We start from the raw sequence: 21,225 nt of genomic DNA, 5'->3' as shown, positions 1-21,225 counted from the left end.
GGAAGGGGCATGTCAAGAGCATACCTTCCTAACAGGGAGTCTCAGGGGGATGTACGAATGTTTTGCGACCGGAATGTGGTCGCATAGCATTGAGATTTTACTGACTCCGTGAAGGATGCGGTAGCTCATTCGCAAATGACCCCTTCCCCCTTGTGAATGTGGGCGCCAACATTTTTTAAGAGAAAGCAGCGGTCTCCTGGACCACTGCCTGCTCCCAAAAAATGAAAATGAAATTTTTCTTATTTTTTACATAGATTCTATTTTCCTTTAAGTAAAACAGGCTGCATTTAAAAAAAGAAAATATTTGCTTTATTTCAAAAGCGATCACATACATGATGGTCTGCAGACCCCATCCGGCCACAATCCTTGTGATTACAGGCCATTCCCAAATGGTCGCAAATTGCGACCACTCTCATGAATATTGATGAGGCAGGTCAATTGCGACCCCATTGGGAATCGCTAAATGTGTCTGAGGCACCTTGGTACATCGCATTTTGCACAGTCTTAATTGTGAGTCGCAAAAAGTTGCAATTAGGAACCCAGAAAATGTTTCCATCGTGCATGTGTCCCTTATTCTCCATACACTCCGGCCTCGAGCATACACATACCATTGACTACACCACCTAATTGCACATGTGTGATGCTATAACACTGTCTCCATCTCTCCACTCTTCATACTATCCTTTTTCCCCACAGTGGAAGCTGGTGGGGAATGTTGGACTCGCATCCTCAAATCTCACTAAGCTATGGTCCTGACTTTAGTAACAAGTATATTTAAACCAAAAGCCAAACCATATATACATAGCACAATAAATACACATTTCTAAATAGAAAAATAATCCAGGCAATTTTTTCTAAAATCATCATGTTCTAAAAAGCAGCATGCGGTTAGGATGCAAAGCAAGATTCGCTAGTTGAGAATTTTGTTTCCACTTTCCCGATTTTCCCAATATGATTTCATAGATTATGGTTAGGCACTCGAGAACTGCAATACCTCTGTTCCTGCGTTTGGACATCGTCATACATGCCCTCTAGTGAAAAAAATGAGCAGAGTCTAACAATGCACGGAAGTAAGGTTAATATATTCAACATTTCAGCATGCATGAATGTATTTATCTTGTTAAAACTTACCTGCACTGTATCCAGTAAAACATAAAAAACAAAAATAATTGAAATTAGGATTTTTAGTTATATACTAGAAAGGTTTTTCATGTTTAATGTGTATGTTTCTTCTATACAAGTTACATTTCAAGAGTCCCTTAATTTTCTTAATCAGTACGTTCTATACTGGGTCCCACCTTACCTTAACTTACCTGTGATGCATGCAAAGCACCAACAAAACCTTAAACAGGCTTTACGGACCTTTATATGCAATACACGGTTCAAACGTGTGCATCTCTCACCAAGTGGTAGCGAAAGAGAGCGGTGTGCAGGAATATCTCGTTCAACTACTGGGTAGGATGTACATAGGGTATTTTGCATAACGTGCAATGACGTCTTAACCCCTTCTGTGCCCATGACGAGCTGGACTCGTCATGGAGCACAGTCGCGCTGTGCCCATGACGAGTCCAGCTCGCCATGAGGCATTCCCTGGGGAATCCCTCTGGTGCGGGCACCAGAGGGATTCCCTTTCACTAAAAATAGCCTCGGGAGCTGGGGAAGAGCTTCCCCAGCTCCCGAGGCCCCCCCCCCCCCCTGCTTTCAGTGTAATGACGATCGGCACGCACGTCGCACCGACGTCATTACACTGAAAGTGAAACTGAAATGAGCATAGAGGCTCATTTCTGTTTCTCTTTCTACGTGCTCAGGGGGCTATCTCAGCCCCCTGAGCACGTAGAAAGACGGTAGAGGTATCGTTGGAAAGGGGAGAATTTCTCCTTTCCAATGGTACCCCTCCCCAGTGGATCCCTGCTTGGGGATCGCCACAGGAGGGCGATCCCCAAGCAGGGATCCACCCACTAGACAGCAGGGAGGGGGGAGCGGCCCCCTGGGCAAGGTCCTTTGCTCCCCCTTGGTTATTTTGGCACGATGTAGTCTTTTTGCCCCCCCTGGGGGGCAGATGGGGGCAGTAGCCCCCAATCTGCCCCCGGGGGGGGGAAAAAGCCCACTAGACACGAGGGAATTTTGAAAAAAATAAAAATAGGGGTGGGGGCTGCCCAAAACGGGCAGGCCTATGAACCCACCCGCCAATTATCAGTCTTTCTGCCCCCCCCCCCGGGGGGGAAGATGGGGCATTGGGCCCTAATCTGCCCCTTCGGGGGGGCAGAAAGTCCACTATACACCAGGGATTTCATTTCATTTTTTTTTTTAGGGTGGGGGCTGCCCGAAACGAGCACGCCAATGCCCCCACCCACCCGCCACCATTACAGCCTTTCTGCCCCCCCTGGGGGGCAGATGTGGGATTGGCCCCCAATCTGCCCCCCCGGGGGGGGGGGCAAAAAGACCACTAGACACCAGGGAATTGTAAAAAAAATAAAAATAGGGGTGGGGCTGCACAAAACGGGCAGGCCCATGCCCCCACCCCCCAATTTTCAGTTTTTCTGCCCCCCCGGGGGGCAGATGGGGCATTGGCCCCTAATCTGCCCCTTCGGGGGGGCAGAAAGCCCACTATACACCAGGGATTTCATTTCATTTTTTTTTTTAGGGTGGGGGCTGCCCAGAATGGGCAGGCCCATGCCCCCACACCACCCCCCAATTAATACAGTCTTTCTACCCCCATGGGGCAGATGGAGCATTGGCCCCTAATCTGCCCCTTCGGGGGGACAGAAAGCCCACTAAACACCAGGGATTTGTTTTGCGCAATTGTTTTTAGGGTGTGGGCTGCCCGAAACGGGCACGCCAATGCCCCCACCCTCCCCCCCCATAAAAATGACAGTCTCTCTGCCCCCCAGGAGGCAGATGGGAGCTATAGCCCCCAATCTGGCCCCCCTGGGGGCGCAGAATGCCCACTAGAAACCATGGATTTTTTTGTTTTATTAGTGTAGGGGCTCCCCAAAATGGGCATAACAATACCCCACCCCCAGAGAAATTCCAGTCTTTCTGCCCCCCCTGGGAGGGCAGATGGTGGCAGTGGCCCCTGATCTGCCCCCTGGGGGGGGGGGGGGGCAGAAAGCCCACTAGGCGCCAGCGAGTACGCAGGCTTTTTTTATGCGTGGGGATGGGGGCTGCCCAAAATGGTCATACCAATGCCCCCACCCCCACAAAAATAGCCACAGTCTTTCTGCCCCTTTAGGGGCATTTCAGGATGAAAACCCCTTCCCAGATTCCCCCCCCAGGGCGGCAGAAAGCCCACTGGGCTCCGAATTTTTTTTAGCAATGTGCATACCTGTGGATTTTGGGCCCTAGCGCAGTTGGCACGTAGACAAACCTAGCAAACCTGTACATTTTTTAAAACTAGACACCGAGGGGAATCCTGGATGGGGTGTCTTTACTGGCTCTCACCAGGTTCTGTTACCCAGAATCCATTGCAAACCTAAAAATGTGTCCAAAATAACATTTTCCTCACATTTCTGTGGTGGAAAGTTCTGGAATTTGCGTGGGTCCACAAAATTCCACCCATCCTGCGTTCCCCAAAGTCTTCAGAGAAAAATGGTACCTCACTTGCGTGGGTAGGCCTAGGGTCCGCGTCAGGCAAGGGCCCAAAACCTATTGAGGAGACATCAAAATTACCTATCACAAAACAACCTGGTTTTGCAAAGGGGGTCCCATGAGTTTTTGGCCCCGGGCTTGGCGGCCATCTAGGGAAACCTACCAAACCCACACATTTCTGAAAATTAGACACCCAGGGGATTCCAGGTAGGTATGGCTTGTGTGGATCCCCCAACGTTTCCTTACCCAGAATGCCCTGCAAACCTCAAATTTAGCTGAAAAAAATTACCTTTTTCACACATTTTTGTGGGGGAAAGTTGTGGCATCACCGGGTTGATACAAATTTCCTACCACCCAGGGGGGAGAGATTCTTCATTTCGGAATAAGTGCCTTCACACACCCAGCCAGCTAGGTGTCATGCTGCATCATAGGGCGTGCTCCTAGTCAGGTCGGCGCTGCAATAACCGACGGGCACCCTATGAGGAGCTCTTAAACGTAGATATTCTATTTCATGCCGTATTGGTGCAGTGGGTGTGAGGGGGCCTAAAAAAGAAGTGTAGATGTGGTGAAGTGGGTCACTAGACTATGTGAAGATTAAAACAGGAATTAGGAGTCCACTCAAAACAATTCTAATGAACCTGGCTCCTATTCTGATTAAAAAGGAGAATGTAGCGCACCCCTGCCTCAATGTCACACGGTATTGCGCATTATATGGTGGTCAACATGTTTCTAGCCCTCATGTCAAGGTGGACGGCATTTCTTCAGGACCAAATCTAACAGTGTGATCCACACTATTTGTGGCTGTCTAAGTAGGTAGAACAGAAAAACCACAGATAGTACCCTATGTGTAGAACCTGTAAATCTGTCAGCCAACCCTACTCTGGTAGCTAGCTCGTATAATCTACTCCCGGCATAGGAAGACACTCAGAAATGCAGTGTTGTGCATTCACCGCAAACCGTCGTTGGAGCTACCCCAAACACTGTCGTTGAAGGCTGTCCTTATTTTTAGGTACCAACTCCAGTTCTCAAACACATTCATACTAGTGGCCAAACCTTGCAGCATTTTATCATAATTGGAAAATAGAGATTGATCTTTTTTTTTTACTTCACGCACTAGATTGTTCTGAAAATCAATCCTATTTATCATCATACCTTCAAGTTTCAATTAATTGTGAATGGTCAATTTTAGAAAATGACATACCACAAGAACTGGAAAAATACTAAGATATATTATTATGTTGCAAAGAAGATCAAACACAGATGTTGGGAAACCCTTTTATCTGTTGGGACTATCGTATCTGGGAGTGATGTGTGATTTTCAGCACACCCCAAGAAATTGTGTTCATGTCAGTCTGTAACGCAACTGGCGCACAAGTAAATGCTTTGATACATTCAGGTCAAGTTCATGCTATATAAAACTCCCCCCCCCCCCCCAAAAAAAAAAAACTAGGGTGTGCCCTACTCATTATGCAAAAAAACCCATAATGATTCAAAGGCTTCAAAGGCTTTTCTGAACAATTTTAGACATAAAATACTGGACTAAAAGAGTGGCATCACCAGGGTATGGCTAGATGCGGCTGATTTTCCATGTGCAGTCTTCCTGCCCACACCCTTGTGCCAAATCACCTCCCTCTACTGAGAATCTTTTTAATTGACGTATCAAACAATTAAAAAAAACATCTCTCAAGTTGTACAGGTGAGCCTGCAGAAGGAGACAGGGAGGGGTGCTTTCAATGCTTGGTATGGTTGTCCATGGGGAGTTATAAGCCTCTTATGTGGTAGCAGTCCACAGTAGCACACACACCAAGAGAATGGATATGGAAACATGCACCTGCAACAGAGTTAGATCCACTTCTATTCTGCTTTTATTTATGTGCTTCAGAGCTTCTGACTTGAAGACTGGAGAACAGGGATATGGAGAAGGTACAGAATGTTCCTCGGCATGTGAGGTGCCTCAGTCTTGAAGCGTAATGTCCTTCAGGCCCCCAGCTGGCCTTTCTTCCATTACGACCTTGAGACCTTATGATGACTTCAGGGTTTCTCTCCGCAAAATTGACATATTTCGATCACAAAGAAAACATAGCGGAGTGTAAAACATGAATTTGAAAGTTCATAACCAAATCACTTAGCTCGGTTCTGATAGTAACTGTGCTCCTTGTTGCTATTCACCCATTTTATTGTAATACTCAATTATCTGTGAACCTACTGATTACTAGATCATTTCTTTTTGAAATTGTGCAGACACCATTTGGCCCTACTGCTTTCAGTAAACAACCGGCTCCCACTGGCTCATATTATGGGGTGGAATTTATACCTCACTCGCCATGAACGCAAACAGAACCCCTGCTACACGCTTCTGATCTTGTCAGACGAGGAAACCGTGGCATACAAAGATACACTGACAAGCACAGGATCACAAAGTTTGGGGAAGAGAGGGCTGGGATTTGGAGCCCATGGTTGGCTCCACACCACTTGTGAGGTTTTGAAATTAAAAGTAAAATACAGAGAATAGAAACGGAGCATGAAGGAAAGCGATAGCCTGGCACACAAAGAAGTGTGTAAATCGTACGCTTATGTTCAGGATACATGCATGTTTTTTGTTTTTTTAAATTGACGAGATATTTCCAGACTACCCTTAAGAAATTTCAACACTTACAGTTTCCCAGCCACATATCTGGATTTGAATTTTTTTTTTTATCTGTGCCCCCGCCCCCATTTTCCATAACCTTTAACACACCCATTTAGTAACGCCACTGGAATAAAATCAAGAAATTATTTTAAGACAATCTAATTTTTGGTATTTTATGGCTTCAAAACGATGAACAATAGTAGATATTAATCACTCACCAATGTACTTTCTTATGATCAACTCGTTCTCGCCTAATTCTTTCCACGCTCATATACGTGTAGACTTGAGCCTTACTTTTAATGAGTCTATGTACATGTACTCGTTGACCAGAACACGTATGTTTAACAGGGCTATGCTACTTAATGCTGCATTTTAATTGAATTCAATAGTGGGCATGTTGCAAAGTCTTCACTTTAAATTAACCTGGATTACTTTACTTGACTTATATGGAGGAAGGATTGCATAAGTGGTGGATAGTTAACAGCTATAAATTACTCCTTTTGTGCACTGTAAAAGCCTAAGGCTTGTGGCTATATTAATACCATTCAGACGCAGATTAATTTCAACGTGACAATTTTCCCTTTTTATAACTTTCTACGCCTATATGCAAGAAATATGTGACCCTAAAACAACAAAGAAATCTGTACATAAACTTCAAGTACAAACCAGGCCATTAGAGCCTCCAGGAACAAACAAAAAATGTTTGTAAAAATAGAATGGCAAAGAAATAGGGTTGGAATAGATATTGTGGTTTCTCTTGCATGTAATGAAAAATATGATGTGCCATTCTCACACGTCGTACTTAAAATCTAGACGATACACCGCTTTTAGTAGTTAAACTTCACAAATTCAAAAGGAAAATCAAAAATTACACAAGCCATAAAATTCATAAATTACCTTTCAATCAAGTCCCAGCTTCTCCTCTTTTCCTTTCCTTCTTTACTTAAGAGAAATTTTGGTATTCGTGGTTTTTGTTTATCATCTCCCTTTCTGCTAGAAACAAAGGTTGTATTACATAAAAAGACAGTAGATATACAAAAATAGGTACTTCTAACCACAAAATTTAGTAACAAAGTGGGCAAACTTGGGGAGGTGCAGCGGATGTGGACGTGGCGATAGGCAGTTTAGTTAAATGTAGTCATGGCTTGATCACAAAATTCAAGTACTGCATTGGAGCTTTGAGTATGGGATTTACTTAATTGAGCTTTGCACATCCATTTGTTGAGATATCACAATTATAATTTCTTGGACACAAGTGCTATTAATGATATTATATTGGCTAATTGAGGAATCTATGGTCTTCAAAAAGAAGAATAAATAAGTGCATATACCTGTGACCATAAACGAAGAAAAAGCAATCAGGCAGCTTAAGGCGAATACTCCTTTGTGATGGTGGCATCGAGAACAACCGTTTCCAGCACAGAAACCATACTTCTAGAATGGAAATTGTTGACCACTATATATATTAACTTTAAAATATAAATTAAGGACAACTGCTCTTTATGTTAATTGTACACAATTTTCTGCACCTATAACTACATGAAAAAAAACAAAGGTTAAAGTGAAGTGTGAGGCAACCGCCAAAAAGACTGAAGATGGCAGCACCTCTTATACCATAAGTGGGGGTATCGACTAGGCCGTCCACCAAGATCTTGAATTGAGTATGCATTGCTGTTGAGCACATTAGAACGTTTGGAATTCCTTGAACAGCAACGATGAAGCATGGATACAGTTCATCTATATCTCTTCAGGCACTGAAGTCAACAAATTCTCCAGCATAATGGCAGAATTACCAAGTTTTCCAGGCTTCTCAAGAAAAGCCCGCCTGGGCTGGGATCGGCAGTGCATTCAGAGCCCAGTAAAAGAGAAGAAGCAACCCAAAAGTTGCAACAATGATTGGCAGCAGCAACGGAGGAGGATAAAGCAGCATACAACCCACAAACAGTTATCAAGGCATAGGCCTCTAATTTGTCGTCTTCTATGTCTTGTGCCTAAAAGTAGAATTGTGGTACGAAACAAAAAATGGAGAAGGGAAGGCTGCAGGAAAGCTCGGCCAGGCGCAAGAAGCAATCAATGGCTGTCATTGGAGCAGTGTAGGGTGATAGGGCGGTTTATAGGAGCACCAGATCAATGATCCTGGAAGCCTCTCCTTCCTGCCACCTCTTTCTTCAAGTTTACTATGACAAATGCCCTAAACAGCACACACATGGCACACTGCCGGTCTTTTGCAATTTTAACTTATACGCATGATTTTTGATATTCGCTTATCAATGGAAACTCAATTTGCCTCTATTACATTGTGCTTATCGCTTGATGTTAAAAAAACTTTTGCAAGTGCTGTACTTTTTTTGTCTTGCAAAGTTTATACTTTGCTTTCATTCTGAAGAGTTATTTTCAAAAGCTCATCAGCTTTAGAATTTTGATACTGAAATTATAAATAACAGTGTGCTTTGCAGTTATTTATGGTCCCCATCGAAGGTTCAAATTAGATTCAGCTGTCCAATAGGAATCATTGCAAATCATAAATCTTCATTAATATGCCCACATTGTCTAGTAGTTCTCACAGAGAGCATTGTCACAACTATAATATTACACAATGGATACAAAAAGACATGTCACTGGATGAAGGCTTGATATCAGATGGAGGCCAGGGTGAAGATGCTGCCCCCTCTTTTCTTAAACAGATTGTAAGACACCCAAACGTCTTGAATGCAGCGCCTCCATCTTACATGATAACGGAGCAGTGACACCTATGGTGGGCAGGACCAACTTACCTCAATATGACTGGTGTTACACCATAAGGCTTCTGAAGCAAACTTAGCTCTCCATTGCCAACTGCAGGAGCACTGGCCAGTCACGAAAGACCACGCTACCACTACAGAAATAGTGATAAATATGTGCTAGCTTGCTGGGTGTTCCCTCTTTGGAGATCATTGGAGATGTTCTTGTCAGCTGTTGTGGTGCTTGAATTAAATGACCTCAAACCCTTCCCTTAATTATTTTGGAATCTGATAACTCAATTTACTGTCATCCTTGAACAGCCCACACTATTAACCAGAAGGCATGCCGCTTTCATGATTTTCATTACATTCAACATTAAATGTTTCATTTAATTGTGGTTCACAATCAGACTGAGCAGATTACACAAAAACTATGTATTTCTGTGCCTGACTTCTGGGTCTCTGTTCTGTTCTGCTGTTCCTCTGGACAACTGGTATTTTAAATTGTATCTTAGTTGTATATGGTCCCTAAATAGGAAGAATTTTCACACTGTACAGGAAAGAACAGTTTATATTTAAGTCATGAATGGTAAGGGATGGTCCATTAACCTAGTTTACCACCTACTATGCTATGGTCTTCTAAATGCCTGGTGAATGCTGGTCACTCTTCTCCAACTTCATCTCCCTACAGTCTGAACCAGTTATCAGATGTCCCTAGACACCACCAAGAATGAGGTAAGCCACCTTTTCTTAAATTTATTGTTGAGCATCAAATTGTTATTACCTTAAAGTTTATTATTGTCCTACTAGACCTCCTTCCTGTAAGCACGTTTTTAATATACTTTATATATCAGCCTGTTTGAAAAGATCCTGCACTGAAAGCAATCAAGGAAACATGCTGTACAAATGTAAGTCCGGGCATAGGCACAGCAAAAAAGGCTTATCCAGATGCTTTGATTCATGCATAATTCAATTCTTCACTTACAAAAGCATAGGAAATTAGGAGAAAGTTGGACAATCTGAGAAGACAACAAAATCCCTCTTTACTCCCACCACTTCTCGAACAAGGGGCGAAGCAAGCCATCTTGAGAGGAAAGTTAGAATCATGAAACCACTACATACTCACCCTACAAGGTAGGACTATCCTAGTCCAGGATGATGGACATATCCACATCTATACCTTTGAGTCCATTATAGCAACATTACCCACCCTATAAATCCAGGTGATGTCTTCACCAACACAAATGAAAGAATGTAGGCACCCTATACACAGGGACCTTTAGGGTCTGTAATCCAACCAGACAGATAAAATATAATGTTTGGAGAAGGAGGCGGCACTTTGTAGTGCAGCCCAGCATACAGTTCTGGTGGCCAAACCTTCAAAGGAACAGATCTAGTTAATCAACAGTACAATGGGAAGCAACCAATGTCGAGAAGACCTTGTCTGCTTTCAGTAAACTGTTGGTAGGCATATGTATGGTTTCACCAGGAATAGGATGGTTCTGTGGGTCTTCTGATTCCAGTGTCTCCTTGAGTTGTCCTAAAAACGACCACTAGGTACACCTATTTCATAAAATCGAACAACTATTTTTTATTTTATTTAAACAGGGGTTGGAGAAAGTAATAGGAATTCCGAGAAGCAAAAATGACAATCAAGCAGGGTTTCCATTTAGTGTACAAATATAGTTAGTTGGTGTGTAGGGGAGATGGGCAATGTTTATGGGAGCTAGGCTGAGCATTGCCATTGAGTGATGATGGGACACTGTAGGGGCAAAGGACACCAGCTATAGCAAGGCCACACCACCGCAGCGAGACGCATAGTCCCATCAGGATTAGTGCAACACTTGTCCACCGCCCTTCATTCCTACCTTCCATCATTGGAAGCTGCCTGTGCATCACCGTCATGCTCTTGACCAATAATATTTCCAATTTATTCATTTAAGCAGATATTGATACCCTTTGTTCCTAACTTTGAGTGAGAGCAGCTTTAGTAATGGAGCTGCAAAACACTCAAGAAGATAGCAGGAGTCTTGAACCACCCAAATTAGTGGGGTACAGAAACTTGCATTATATGCAAACTCCTTTTCTTTCCTTTGCTCCACCCTGTGTGGGCACAGGCACTGGAGCAATATGCATAAACTCCGAAGGCAAACACTACATAGGAGCGTTTCCTTCTTATATGGAGTGCTACGGAAGCAGACTGACTCAGACATGCATAGCTTCACCCTCTCCTTCCTTTCGATGCCTGCTGCTATGCCTGCTGCTGTACCTGCGCTCACACAGTTACCCCATCTCGTCTTCCTTCCATGTCAGAAGATGCCCGCCTCAGCTCTCTATTTAGTTCTTCCTTCTCATTCATTGCGAAATAAATTACGATTCTTAATGTATGTCTTTATTTTTTGTTTATTTCATTTACAGAGTTTTGGCCTTTGTTTTTTGGGAGCTGCCACCAGGAGTTTAAACTCCACTCTAGTGGTTCGTTCATAGTGGCGGCGCATCGAATAGTCATCACCGAGAACTTCACCCAACCCGGGACATAAACAGACACCCAACAATCATGATTGCTCTTTGTATATTAGACTAGAAGCCATCATTGACACCACAGAATGTGGAGGACACGGTCATGCATTCCATTAGACTTTTTTTATTTCAAATTTGAAGTCTTAGGGTGTTCAAATTAGTAGAATTAATATTGTGTGGTGGTTTTTAATACATATTTACTGCAAAGTCAGGTACAAGGCTGGTTAAGGATAGAAAAGATTGTGTGTCGGGTAAACATGATATCTAGCACAACGTAAGCGATATCTTTTGCATGCATCTTTATAAATCTTGTAAAGAATGAAGGCACGCTTACTTTACAACACTTTGTGGTATTCCATTCTCAACGTCGTTATACACGGGGTCAAAGTCCAGATCTGCATCCGCTGCTTCAACGAGAACATATCGGGATAGGGGAGGGGGGTGGGGGGAGTGAGCAATCAAAAATTAGAGAACGTGCCATTCATGATTTTACACATTAAATATATCAACACTACTAAAAAAAGGCCCAGTATGTACCTAGCAAAAACGTGAAAGCAAATCATTTAAAGAAGGAAATAGCGACCACTGGAAGATGATTTTATTTTAAACTTAACAAAATAGCTGTCAGATGTTTGTGGTATACAGGTATACTGAATTGAGAACACAACGGTCGGAGGTTACAAGCCACATCACAGGAGGAAGCCAGATGACGACTGGATGCCAAGCACATGAGACCACTAGAATATCTGGGACCCATGAGGTCAAAACTACATCATGCTAAGTCTAGTCATGCAACATTTAACAGTCGCTTTTTCTAGGCCTCACTGATGTATTCATTGAAGCCCCCGCATCTCAGCAAGAGAGGGCCTGCATCTGGCATGCAAGACATGACATTCCAAGAGCTGCTGTGCGGGCAGGATGATGGAGAGCCAGGCTTCATCGTTTCACAGTTTCTCATGATCGCATTCCAACACCTGATTCCTGGAATGTCAATACATATAGTCACGTGACTCTGCTGTAGAGGTGTGCACTGTTTTGTCTCGATGAGTTTGTTAACTTGGTCGTTGCTGAGGAAGACCTGCCCAATTAACTGTGATCACAGTTCTTTAGGAAAAACATTTTGAACACTCATTCCAAATGCTACGCACTGAATATTTTTTCAATATTGAGCACTGACACTGTTGTGGTCACAGTGCTGGACGATCTGGGGATGAAAGCGAATACAAGTGGCATCAATGCTCTGCTCAAAATTGATCCTTCAGCAGTACTCACCTCCATTTACTTCTACTCTCTAAATATTGGCTGTCAAAACTAGGGTTATTCATTGCCAAGGGGGTCCCTCTGCCAACTCAATTAATTGACTCTAGTTAGATCAAACCCAGTTGTTAGAGAATCACTACTCAATGCCTGGCAGCTATGGCACAAGCAGTGGATGCTAGGTTCAAGCAGTACCAAAAATTCAAAGTAAAGAACACAACACAAAATTATGAAATCAACTTAAAAAATATAGACAAATGCAATGAGTAAAAAAAGACAGCCAGATCATCAAAACAGAGAGGAACGAGAAATATACATTTCTAAAAGGTTTTACGTCAAAAAACACCTAGAAAACGTATGGGAAAAACAAAAAAATTCATGGCGAATGGAGACCTATGACAAGAATAGAGTGCAGGTTGCATACACCAAGAGGTTTGTCCCAGTCAAATGCTTTACCTTCAGACTTAATCTCTATCTAATGGAAAAACTTTTTTTGGCCAGTCCTGGTCCTCAGGACAGGCTTCTGGGCACTAGGGCTGTCTATTGCCAGGTCTCTTGCAAGGTCTAATAGTCTTTAGTCAGCTGGGCCCTCTGAGTCAGGAGTCTTAGTTCTATTTATGTCCCTGAAGCAGATACAATGGAGGCCAACCACGTTACCCTGAAACAGCAGTTCTAGCAGAATTTAGGAGTCCTTTACTCCTTGTTTTCTTATGCAAGGCACTTTTTCAGCAGAAGTCCGGATTCTTCTTCCAGCAAGGGCCTTCTTCAGATGGAGTCTTCTCAGGTCCAAGAAAGTTCTGAAGAGGTAGTGATTGAGGTGAAGTTCTCTTGCACACTAGTGGATTGGAGAAAATCTACCACCTAATTCTAACTATTTTCTCACAGTGGCCCCCCACAACCTTTTGCAGTACTTCTATTTACCTTATTGTAAAATTATCCAGGATCCCCAGATTCAGCACGGAGGGACACAGCTACCACCAGGCAAGTCTCTCTTCAGGTTTGTGGCCAGTCCCCTGCCTGAAGGGTCAAAACTGGCTTACCCTCTTACTCTGACTGGACCCTGACTGTCTAGCAGGGTCCAGGGAGGGCCCTGGGAAAGAATAGGAGATGCCCTCCTTGGCTTCTCCAGGTCAAAAAAGGTAGTGCAGTGCTGCCATTTGTTCTGCCAACTGTTCCTGTTCACTCTCAGATAGCTAATCCCTGCAGTTAATAACTGTAAGGAAATGCCTCTTTTTGTAGGAGCGAACCCCCCCCCACCCCACTCCCCCCAATCATTTGGATTAATGCGGCTGGCTTTTCAGTGGAGTACACGGAGCCCTGCCAACCAGGCCGGATTGCATGCGCTCTGACCTGTCGAATGTGTGTTAAATTGGATAAAAAATGGTTGGCATATTACATTTACTTCTAAGTCCCTAGTACAAGGAACCCAGGAATAGTACGTTTTCCGGTCATTACTGGACTGCAGAACTGATTGTGCCACCACTGCAGTGAAAACACGACTCTAGGTCTGTCACTGAAGCCTAGTCACGCAGCTTTTAAACTTCCAACTCAACATGGCAAAATAGTCCTTTTGAAAAGTTCAAACCTTCCTTAAGTATTTATAAGCTGCCCGAAGGTAAACCCTAAACGCCCATAAGGTAGGATGCAAAATGTTAAAAAGGACAGTTTCTTGAATGCTTTACATGACCGGACAGTCAAAACTCACCATTGTTGTTTTCACTGTAGCAAGACTGGTAGTTCCATTGGCTGACATGGGTTACACTGGCACCATTAAGTTTTAATCTCCATTTGGAACCACAAAAATAGTACTTCCAGGTAAAAAATTCATTGTTACATTAAATTCTAAATATATCAATAGTTAGATTTAAAGTAGCTTTTAATATAAAATTTACTTTAGAAAGTCACCACTTCCTGCTTTAAGTTCTAGCAACCATTTCTACTTAACTTCAGCAGTTGTCATCTGAGAAAGCCTACTGCCCTCCTACAAGGAGGTGCGAATTGCTCCCAGGTATGAGGAACAAAAAGACTGTTGGTGGGAGGAAGTGTGACCTCCTCCTGACAGGAAGACCAGTGGGCTGTGGCCACAGATGACCAAGCTTCAAAGTGCCAGTTGCCCGTCACAGGCAAATGCAAGTCACTCTTTAGCCTGCCCTCTCGTTTGTCTAGGTAGACGGGCAGGCATCTCTTGCAAAGGGGGAAAGCCTGTTGCAGAAACGTTTTTTCAGGAGGAGCAGCTTATTATTATATTGGACTCACTTCAAGGGTGTGCCCACAGCTCTAACCGGGTAAAAGGTAGGACATCTTGGATTCGGACTGAGATGCACTGTGGGATTGTTTAGTTGCAATCACAGAGGAAGTGACGAAAGAGGGGGGTAAGGTTGCCTGTGGGAATTTTGCCCTTTGTTGCTAGAAAGTCCACCCAATATACAAAATTGAAACTGGCATAAAAGCGGTACCCCCTGCATACAAGCCTCAGAACACTACTAAAATTTGTAAGAACAAAATAAGTACTGCACCTGCTGAATATCAGAAGGAAAAGCTGCACCAAGGAGGTCTGCACCTGTTGAACCAAGGACAGGACTTCAGAAAGGGATAACTGCTCCTGCTGTCAACATCATGGAGAGAAACCCCCAAGGGCTGGACCTGCTCCCACTTGTGCAAAGGACCAGTGAGTGGACTACAAATGCTGTATGGATAGCCTTCTGTTAAGCTACAGGAACACAAAAGCTAAATAAGTCCTGCATTTGCAAGTGTCGAGCTGAGCAATTAAAACTGAATTTGCCTTGGACCACACTGGTGCATCCATGGTGAACCCCCAAGAGGTGCCCCTCAGGTTCTTGACACTTGGCTGATGCTAGTGTGTACTCTTTCTCCTGGATAGAACAGAACCAGTGGCTAGTACACACCACCACTGTTCAGTCTCCGTGGCCCACTGACTTCAGATTGCACCAGATGAAGAGTTTTTCCGGTGTGTGCATAGCCTCAAATTACATTAAGAGCAGAGGCTCATACTGAACGGCTGGACTTCATCTGTTTGCTGACGTCAAGCCCAGTGCTGGATCCAAACTGCAGAGGACCTAAACAATGAGGAAAACGAACCCAAAAACTTTGTAAGTGTGAAGATAAAAGTTTGACCAGAGCCTACTTGGCCCCTGCATCTGTCAAGCAGTCTATCACGGTTGGTCTGAAACTTTGACTTTGGCACAAACCTAAACGTTTGAGGCGCACAAACTACCGATAAGTGTGAACAGTGATTTCTGAAACGCTTTGCGTCAAGAACAGTGATTTACGAACACCTTTGAAAAAATCCTAACTCCGGTTCCCATCATTAGATTTTTGTCAGGTTGATCTTTGTTTTACTGTTTACTACATTTGTTTACTTTTATAAATTGGAGTGGGATTTTTATTGTGTTTTGTTGTCTACTTATTGACTGTTCTGGTTAAAGCTTTACATTTGTCTGGACTGAGTTTGGGTCTGGCTTCTCTGTGCCAAAGCTACCCAGGACTGAGCTAGGGTTTAAACTAAAAGTAACTAAACTGATTCTGATAAAGAATAGAGACATTATTACTTACTGAGGTCTACAACTAGTAATCCACTTTTTCACAACACCTATTGGCCTTTCATGGGCCAACAGGCAAGGCACTGTCCTCTCACCGACACTCATTAACTCAAGGTTAAAATAGTGCCAAGCGCAATAAAACAGTTAAAACAGTTAAGAAAACTATGGTTTTGAGAGAGATGCAGGTGGAATTGGTTATGGGTTTCAAGTATTATGACACGCCAGTTTCAAGACTAAGTGCAGCGCGCAGCCAGCAGCATTGCCAGCATTGCGCTTGGTGCTACTTTAACCTTGCACTTTAATCCTCTACCTCAATCCCTCAACTTACCGGTTTGTTTGCACTGCTCACTGTTGTTGGTCCTCCGCTGCCTTTCCTTGCCCTGGTCCACAGCGGCTGAGTGCCGTTTGAGTGGAGGGCATTCCAGGAAGCAGCGGGCCCAATCACAGGGCACTTTCGGTCTTGGAGAGGGCGGAGCAACGTTCCTGCGCACTCCCCTATATCAGACCGATGTGCCAGCGTACGAGCAGCGTACGTGCCGCTGGCGCACCAAAGGTGCGCCTAAGGCAAGCCCGTCTACGCCCGTCTGGGACCAGGGGCCAGGACCCCGGCTTCCCGTGAACCAGCCCGAGCACTGTTCATCGCTACACAAGAAACACACTCCTAGATATCGCTCAATATGAAGCGATTGGCAATACATTCTGCACAAAAGCCCACCCAGGGCACACTGAGGGCCCGTTTTCCTGTCTAAGCTGCGGATGGAGCAGCATAACACAATCAGACTGGTCCTCTAAAGAAGTTGACTTGTGTAAACTGACATGCATTTACTTCAATGCCAGGTCGGTACCAAAACATTCCCTCGAAATTTGGGACACTCAATGAGAGGAACCCCAACCTGGCCTTCATAACTGAAACCTGGATGGATGAAAACAACTCCCCTGACATCTCTAATGCCCTACCAGCAACTACAAGATACTAAAACAAGACAGACATGGATGGAAGGGAGGAGGGATAGCCATCGTGTTTAAAGATTGTCTGACCTGCCTGCATCTCAATGTGGCACAATTGGAAGAGCATGAAATACTACTATTTCAGCTATTCAAAGATGGCCACACAATACTTGCTGGAGCAGTGATCTATAATCCCCCAGGACACCAAGCCGAACTCAGCACTAGATTACTCACCCAACTTCTAACTGTCTGTCTGAAATATAAGAACTACCTAGTTATAGGGAACTTTAATGTCCACTTTGAGAAGGCGAACAACCCTGCAGCAATACACTTAGAAAGTGATATGCAAATTCTCCAACTTAAGCAGTGTATCAACGGCCCCACATATATTGCTGGGCATACATTAGATCTATTATTCTCTAATATTGAATCCACACTTATCCAGGAGAAAACACCTCTATCCTGGACAGATCATTCACTCATACCCTTCTCACTCAGTCTGCCAGCAAAATCAGTAAAATCCGGCAAACCCTCGCAGGTGGCCAATGGAGCCTGGAGGCTAGTTACCCAGGACTCCTTTCAGGCCCACTTCACCCCGATAACATGAAGTCTGAGTGCTCTCCCTCGAAACTGAAATCACAGAAGTGTTAGACCTATGTGCCCCCAATTTAAAACCTAAGTCAACAAAAAGATCCCACTATGAGAAGTGGTACACATCCGGCCTGAGGGCCAGAAAGAGTAAAATGACAGAACACCAATGGAGACTGTCCAATCAGGAATCTGACAGGTTAAGGTACAAGTCCGAGCTTAGGACCTATAACAACGCCATTAGAAAGGCTAAGAAGACCTACTATGCTCAATGATTTAACGAGAACTATAACTCAGCAAAAGAGCTGTATAAAATAGTAAGGGAACTTAGTAAACCTGTGAGTATGTCCCAAACACTGCCCCCTCAGAAGAAGCCTGCGGAAAAAAAAAATCTGTAGATTTTTCTCTGATAAAATCAGCAAAATATATTCTTCCTTCAGCCCTACCACCACGGCAGATTCAATTAATTGAGAACACCTGACTGGTGATTCATCTAGCATGGGTAACTTCTCCGCTCTTACAGAAGACGAGGTCCTAAAAGCGATGGGGGAATGAAATCAGGATCTCCCTTAGACCACTGCCCTCACTTTATCTTTGCTCGGATCACAGCAGTATTATGTCCTTATGTTACTAAGCTACTCAACCACTCTCTTAACTCTGCTGCCTTTCCTGAGGCCTGGACGCAGGCGGTAGTGACACCCTGTTGAAGAAAGCAGGAACAGATATACACAATCCTGAAAACTATCGCCGATTTCTCAGCTCCCATACCTCTCCAAAGTCTTGGAGAGGTTGGTAAACAGACAACTATCCAACTATTTAGAGTCCAATGATCTATTAGACCCCTCACGGACCGGCTTCAGGGCTACCAATAGCATGGAGGCAACGCTTCTGGCTGTCCTAGATAACATCAGATCTCTGACCGATCAGGGGGGAGCTGTAGCCCTGATATCATTGGACCGGTTGGCAGCGTTCGACACAGTTTTGCACAATCGAATGCTGGAAATCCTATATGAAAAAGCAATCCATGCCAAAGCGCTACAGTGGCTCCGCTCGTTTCTGAGTAGCAGAACACAAACAGTACAACTGGGCCAGTTCGTTTCTAAACCCAGGGCCATCAGCTGTGGCGTGCCGCAGCGAGCATCCTTGAGCCCTACACTTTTTAACGCATACATGTCCTCTTTAGCAGATATTTGTAAACAATGGGGCCTCTGCTTCGGCTCCTATGCGGACGATACTCAGTTGATGGTAGTACTCGAAGAAAGGCATGATGATACCAAAGCAAACTTGAAAAACTGCCTCGCAGAGATGGCACGATGGATGTCTGAACATTGCCTGAAATTAAACGCAGGGAAATCAGAAATCCTGCTCTTCGGAGGAGCCAACTTGATTTGGGATGGCTCCTGGTGGCCACATACCCTGGGAGATGCCTAAGGGTGGGCAAAATTTGCGAAAGTGCCTTTGGCAAAATATCGAGAAACGGCAAAAAATCTCAGCGATCACGCGAAATTTCGTGCTGATTAATCGGTTACTGAATTTGACATTCAACTCGGGCACCTGCTTTATTTATATCTAAGTGCTTCCTGTTGAGGTTTAATTTTTGTGACAGGAGCATCGTGCCAGAATGAATCCTGCCCTGCATATTTATCCAAGAAGATGCCACTGTTTTGTGCAATACCTCTACTCAACCGGAGTAGTAAGTGGGCATGCCATCATGGTGAGCCCGGGCCACAAGAGGGGCTCACCAGCCCAAGGAAGGGGCACACCAATGGCATTTGCCCCTCACTGTTTGTTTTTAAAACGTGCATTGCTAGGACTTGCTCAGGAAGCTTGGCGTGCATTGGCTGCCAAGGGACAGGGGGGGTCGCCTGACGGCTATAGCGCGCACAGCTACTCCATGGAGTGTTCTGGAGTGAAAAGCATAGGTCGGAAAGTGAACGACAAAAGTGAGTCCTGCACAAAACAAAAAGCCACGTTTTTAAGCGTTGTCTTGAACAGTGCAGCACCACTCGCTGCCTGCGTCAGACAAGGAAGGGGCATTTAAGCCACGGGCTGCTTTGAGCACCCCCTTCACTGCGCCCTGCCAACCATTAACGCGACCCACTGCCCTGGATACAAGCTTCCAACTTCTGTGACTCTTTTTCCATTTTATGTAAAAGACGTACATTGTGTGAGAGCAATCAAAAATGTTTTTAATGCTACCTTGTGGTGTAATAAATGCGGCCTGAACACTCTTTTCTCAAACACAATAGCCAGTCGCCTTAGGTCAATTCATTTTCTTCCTCTGCTGGGCGAGGCCGATAATTCGGGCTGGCACATAAGATATGCCAGGGCACCAAAATAAAAGTGGCCCATATACATTAGTGGCTCAGAGAGATGAAAAAGGTGGCCATGTGTGCAGAACATCGGGCAGTTCTGACATTGCAAAGTTATGAGAGAGTGCATGAGTGTGTACTTGCAGCAGCCAATGTTTGTTGTAATATCAAGAAATCAATTGTAAAATAAAGCGGTGTACCCCAGCCCCTGAAAGCAGCCTCACACACTGGCCTGTCAAACCAACCCTCCTGGCACTGCCAGAATGCCCCAGAGGTCAGTCCGAGCGTGGTGCCTCACGTGAGCTGTGTGATCCTGCACACTTCCCATGCATCAACACCTGGGCACTAGTTTCTACTGGCTAATCAGTAAGTGATACCTCGTTCGGTAAATGTATATACAAATCTTTTGTGCTGATTAATGCGTTACTGAAAGTGTCCTTCAACTCGGGCACCTGCTTTAAATCTGTTTGTGCTCCTGATAGGGGAGGTAGTCCCTTAAAGTTATATACAGGCAGTGGTTGACACTGGTATTTTGACTAAGGGTGTGCGACAATTTCTGTTCCTTCGCGAATCGCGGAAGTTTCGACATTTTCGCGTTCCGCATGGAAAGCGAAAATGTTGAAATTTCGCAATTTCCGCAAGCGGAACGGAAATTGTCGCCCACCCTTACGCAGCACCCAAGCAATGTGCTATAAACTTATGCATCCTCATTGACAATACCCTTTCCATGAAAGACCACGTGTGGGTTCTGTGTGGAAGGGGCATTGCAACTCTGAACTTGCTAAGAAGACTCTTTCCCTGGATCCCACTGGAATGTAGAACAGTAATACAGGCCCTGCTCATCAGCAAGCTACATTATGGCAATGCTCTGTTGGTAGGCATGTGCAAAAACAGTTGGACAGAATGCAGAACAATGTCATACATTCACCCCAATACAGAGACCTGGGCCTAAATCCATTGTGTTTTTGCTCACCATGCCATTCCTGTTTGAACCCAGCCATATGCAAATCAGTCTTGACCCTGTGCCTCATGGGAACAGTCCAGCCCGAACTGCCAAGCCAGGTCCTCCCTAGACTGGAACCAAGCATCGTAAATTTTAAAGA

General features: G+C 44.4%; 1 protein-coding gene across 6 annotated transcripts in view; it reads right to left on the bottom strand.

Annotated features, from left to right (window-relative positions):
* FYB2 (FYN binding protein 2) overlaps positions 1 to 21,225 on the bottom strand; it is a 438,738-nt gene that overhangs the window by 101,705 nt on the left and 315,808 nt on the right. The window contains exons 11-12 of one of the 6 annotated variants that reach the window (XM_085602511.1): positions 11,792 to 11,861; positions 7,115 to 7,207 (exon numbers count right to left, since the gene is read on the bottom strand). In XM_085602511.1, coding sequence (XP_085458637.1) covers positions 7,115 to 7,207; positions 11,792 to 11,861 — 163 coding nt within the window. Of the gene's footprint in view, positions 1 to 7,114; positions 7,211 to 11,791; positions 11,868 to 21,225 lie in introns of all 6 variants that reach the window. The other 5 variants (XM_085602512.1, XM_085602507.1, XM_085602508.1 and 2 more) reach the window with 5 other exon arrangements.

The sequence above is a fragment of the Triturus cristatus genome, chromosome 4_2 (assembly GCF_964204655.1).
Source record: "Triturus cristatus chromosome 4_2, aTriCri1.1, whole genome shotgun sequence".
NCBI lineage: Eukaryota > Metazoa > Chordata > Amphibia > Caudata > Salamandridae > Triturus > Triturus cristatus.
Note: the sequence above shows the minus strand (reverse complement) of the source record. Positions and strands in the feature narration are given on the sequence as shown.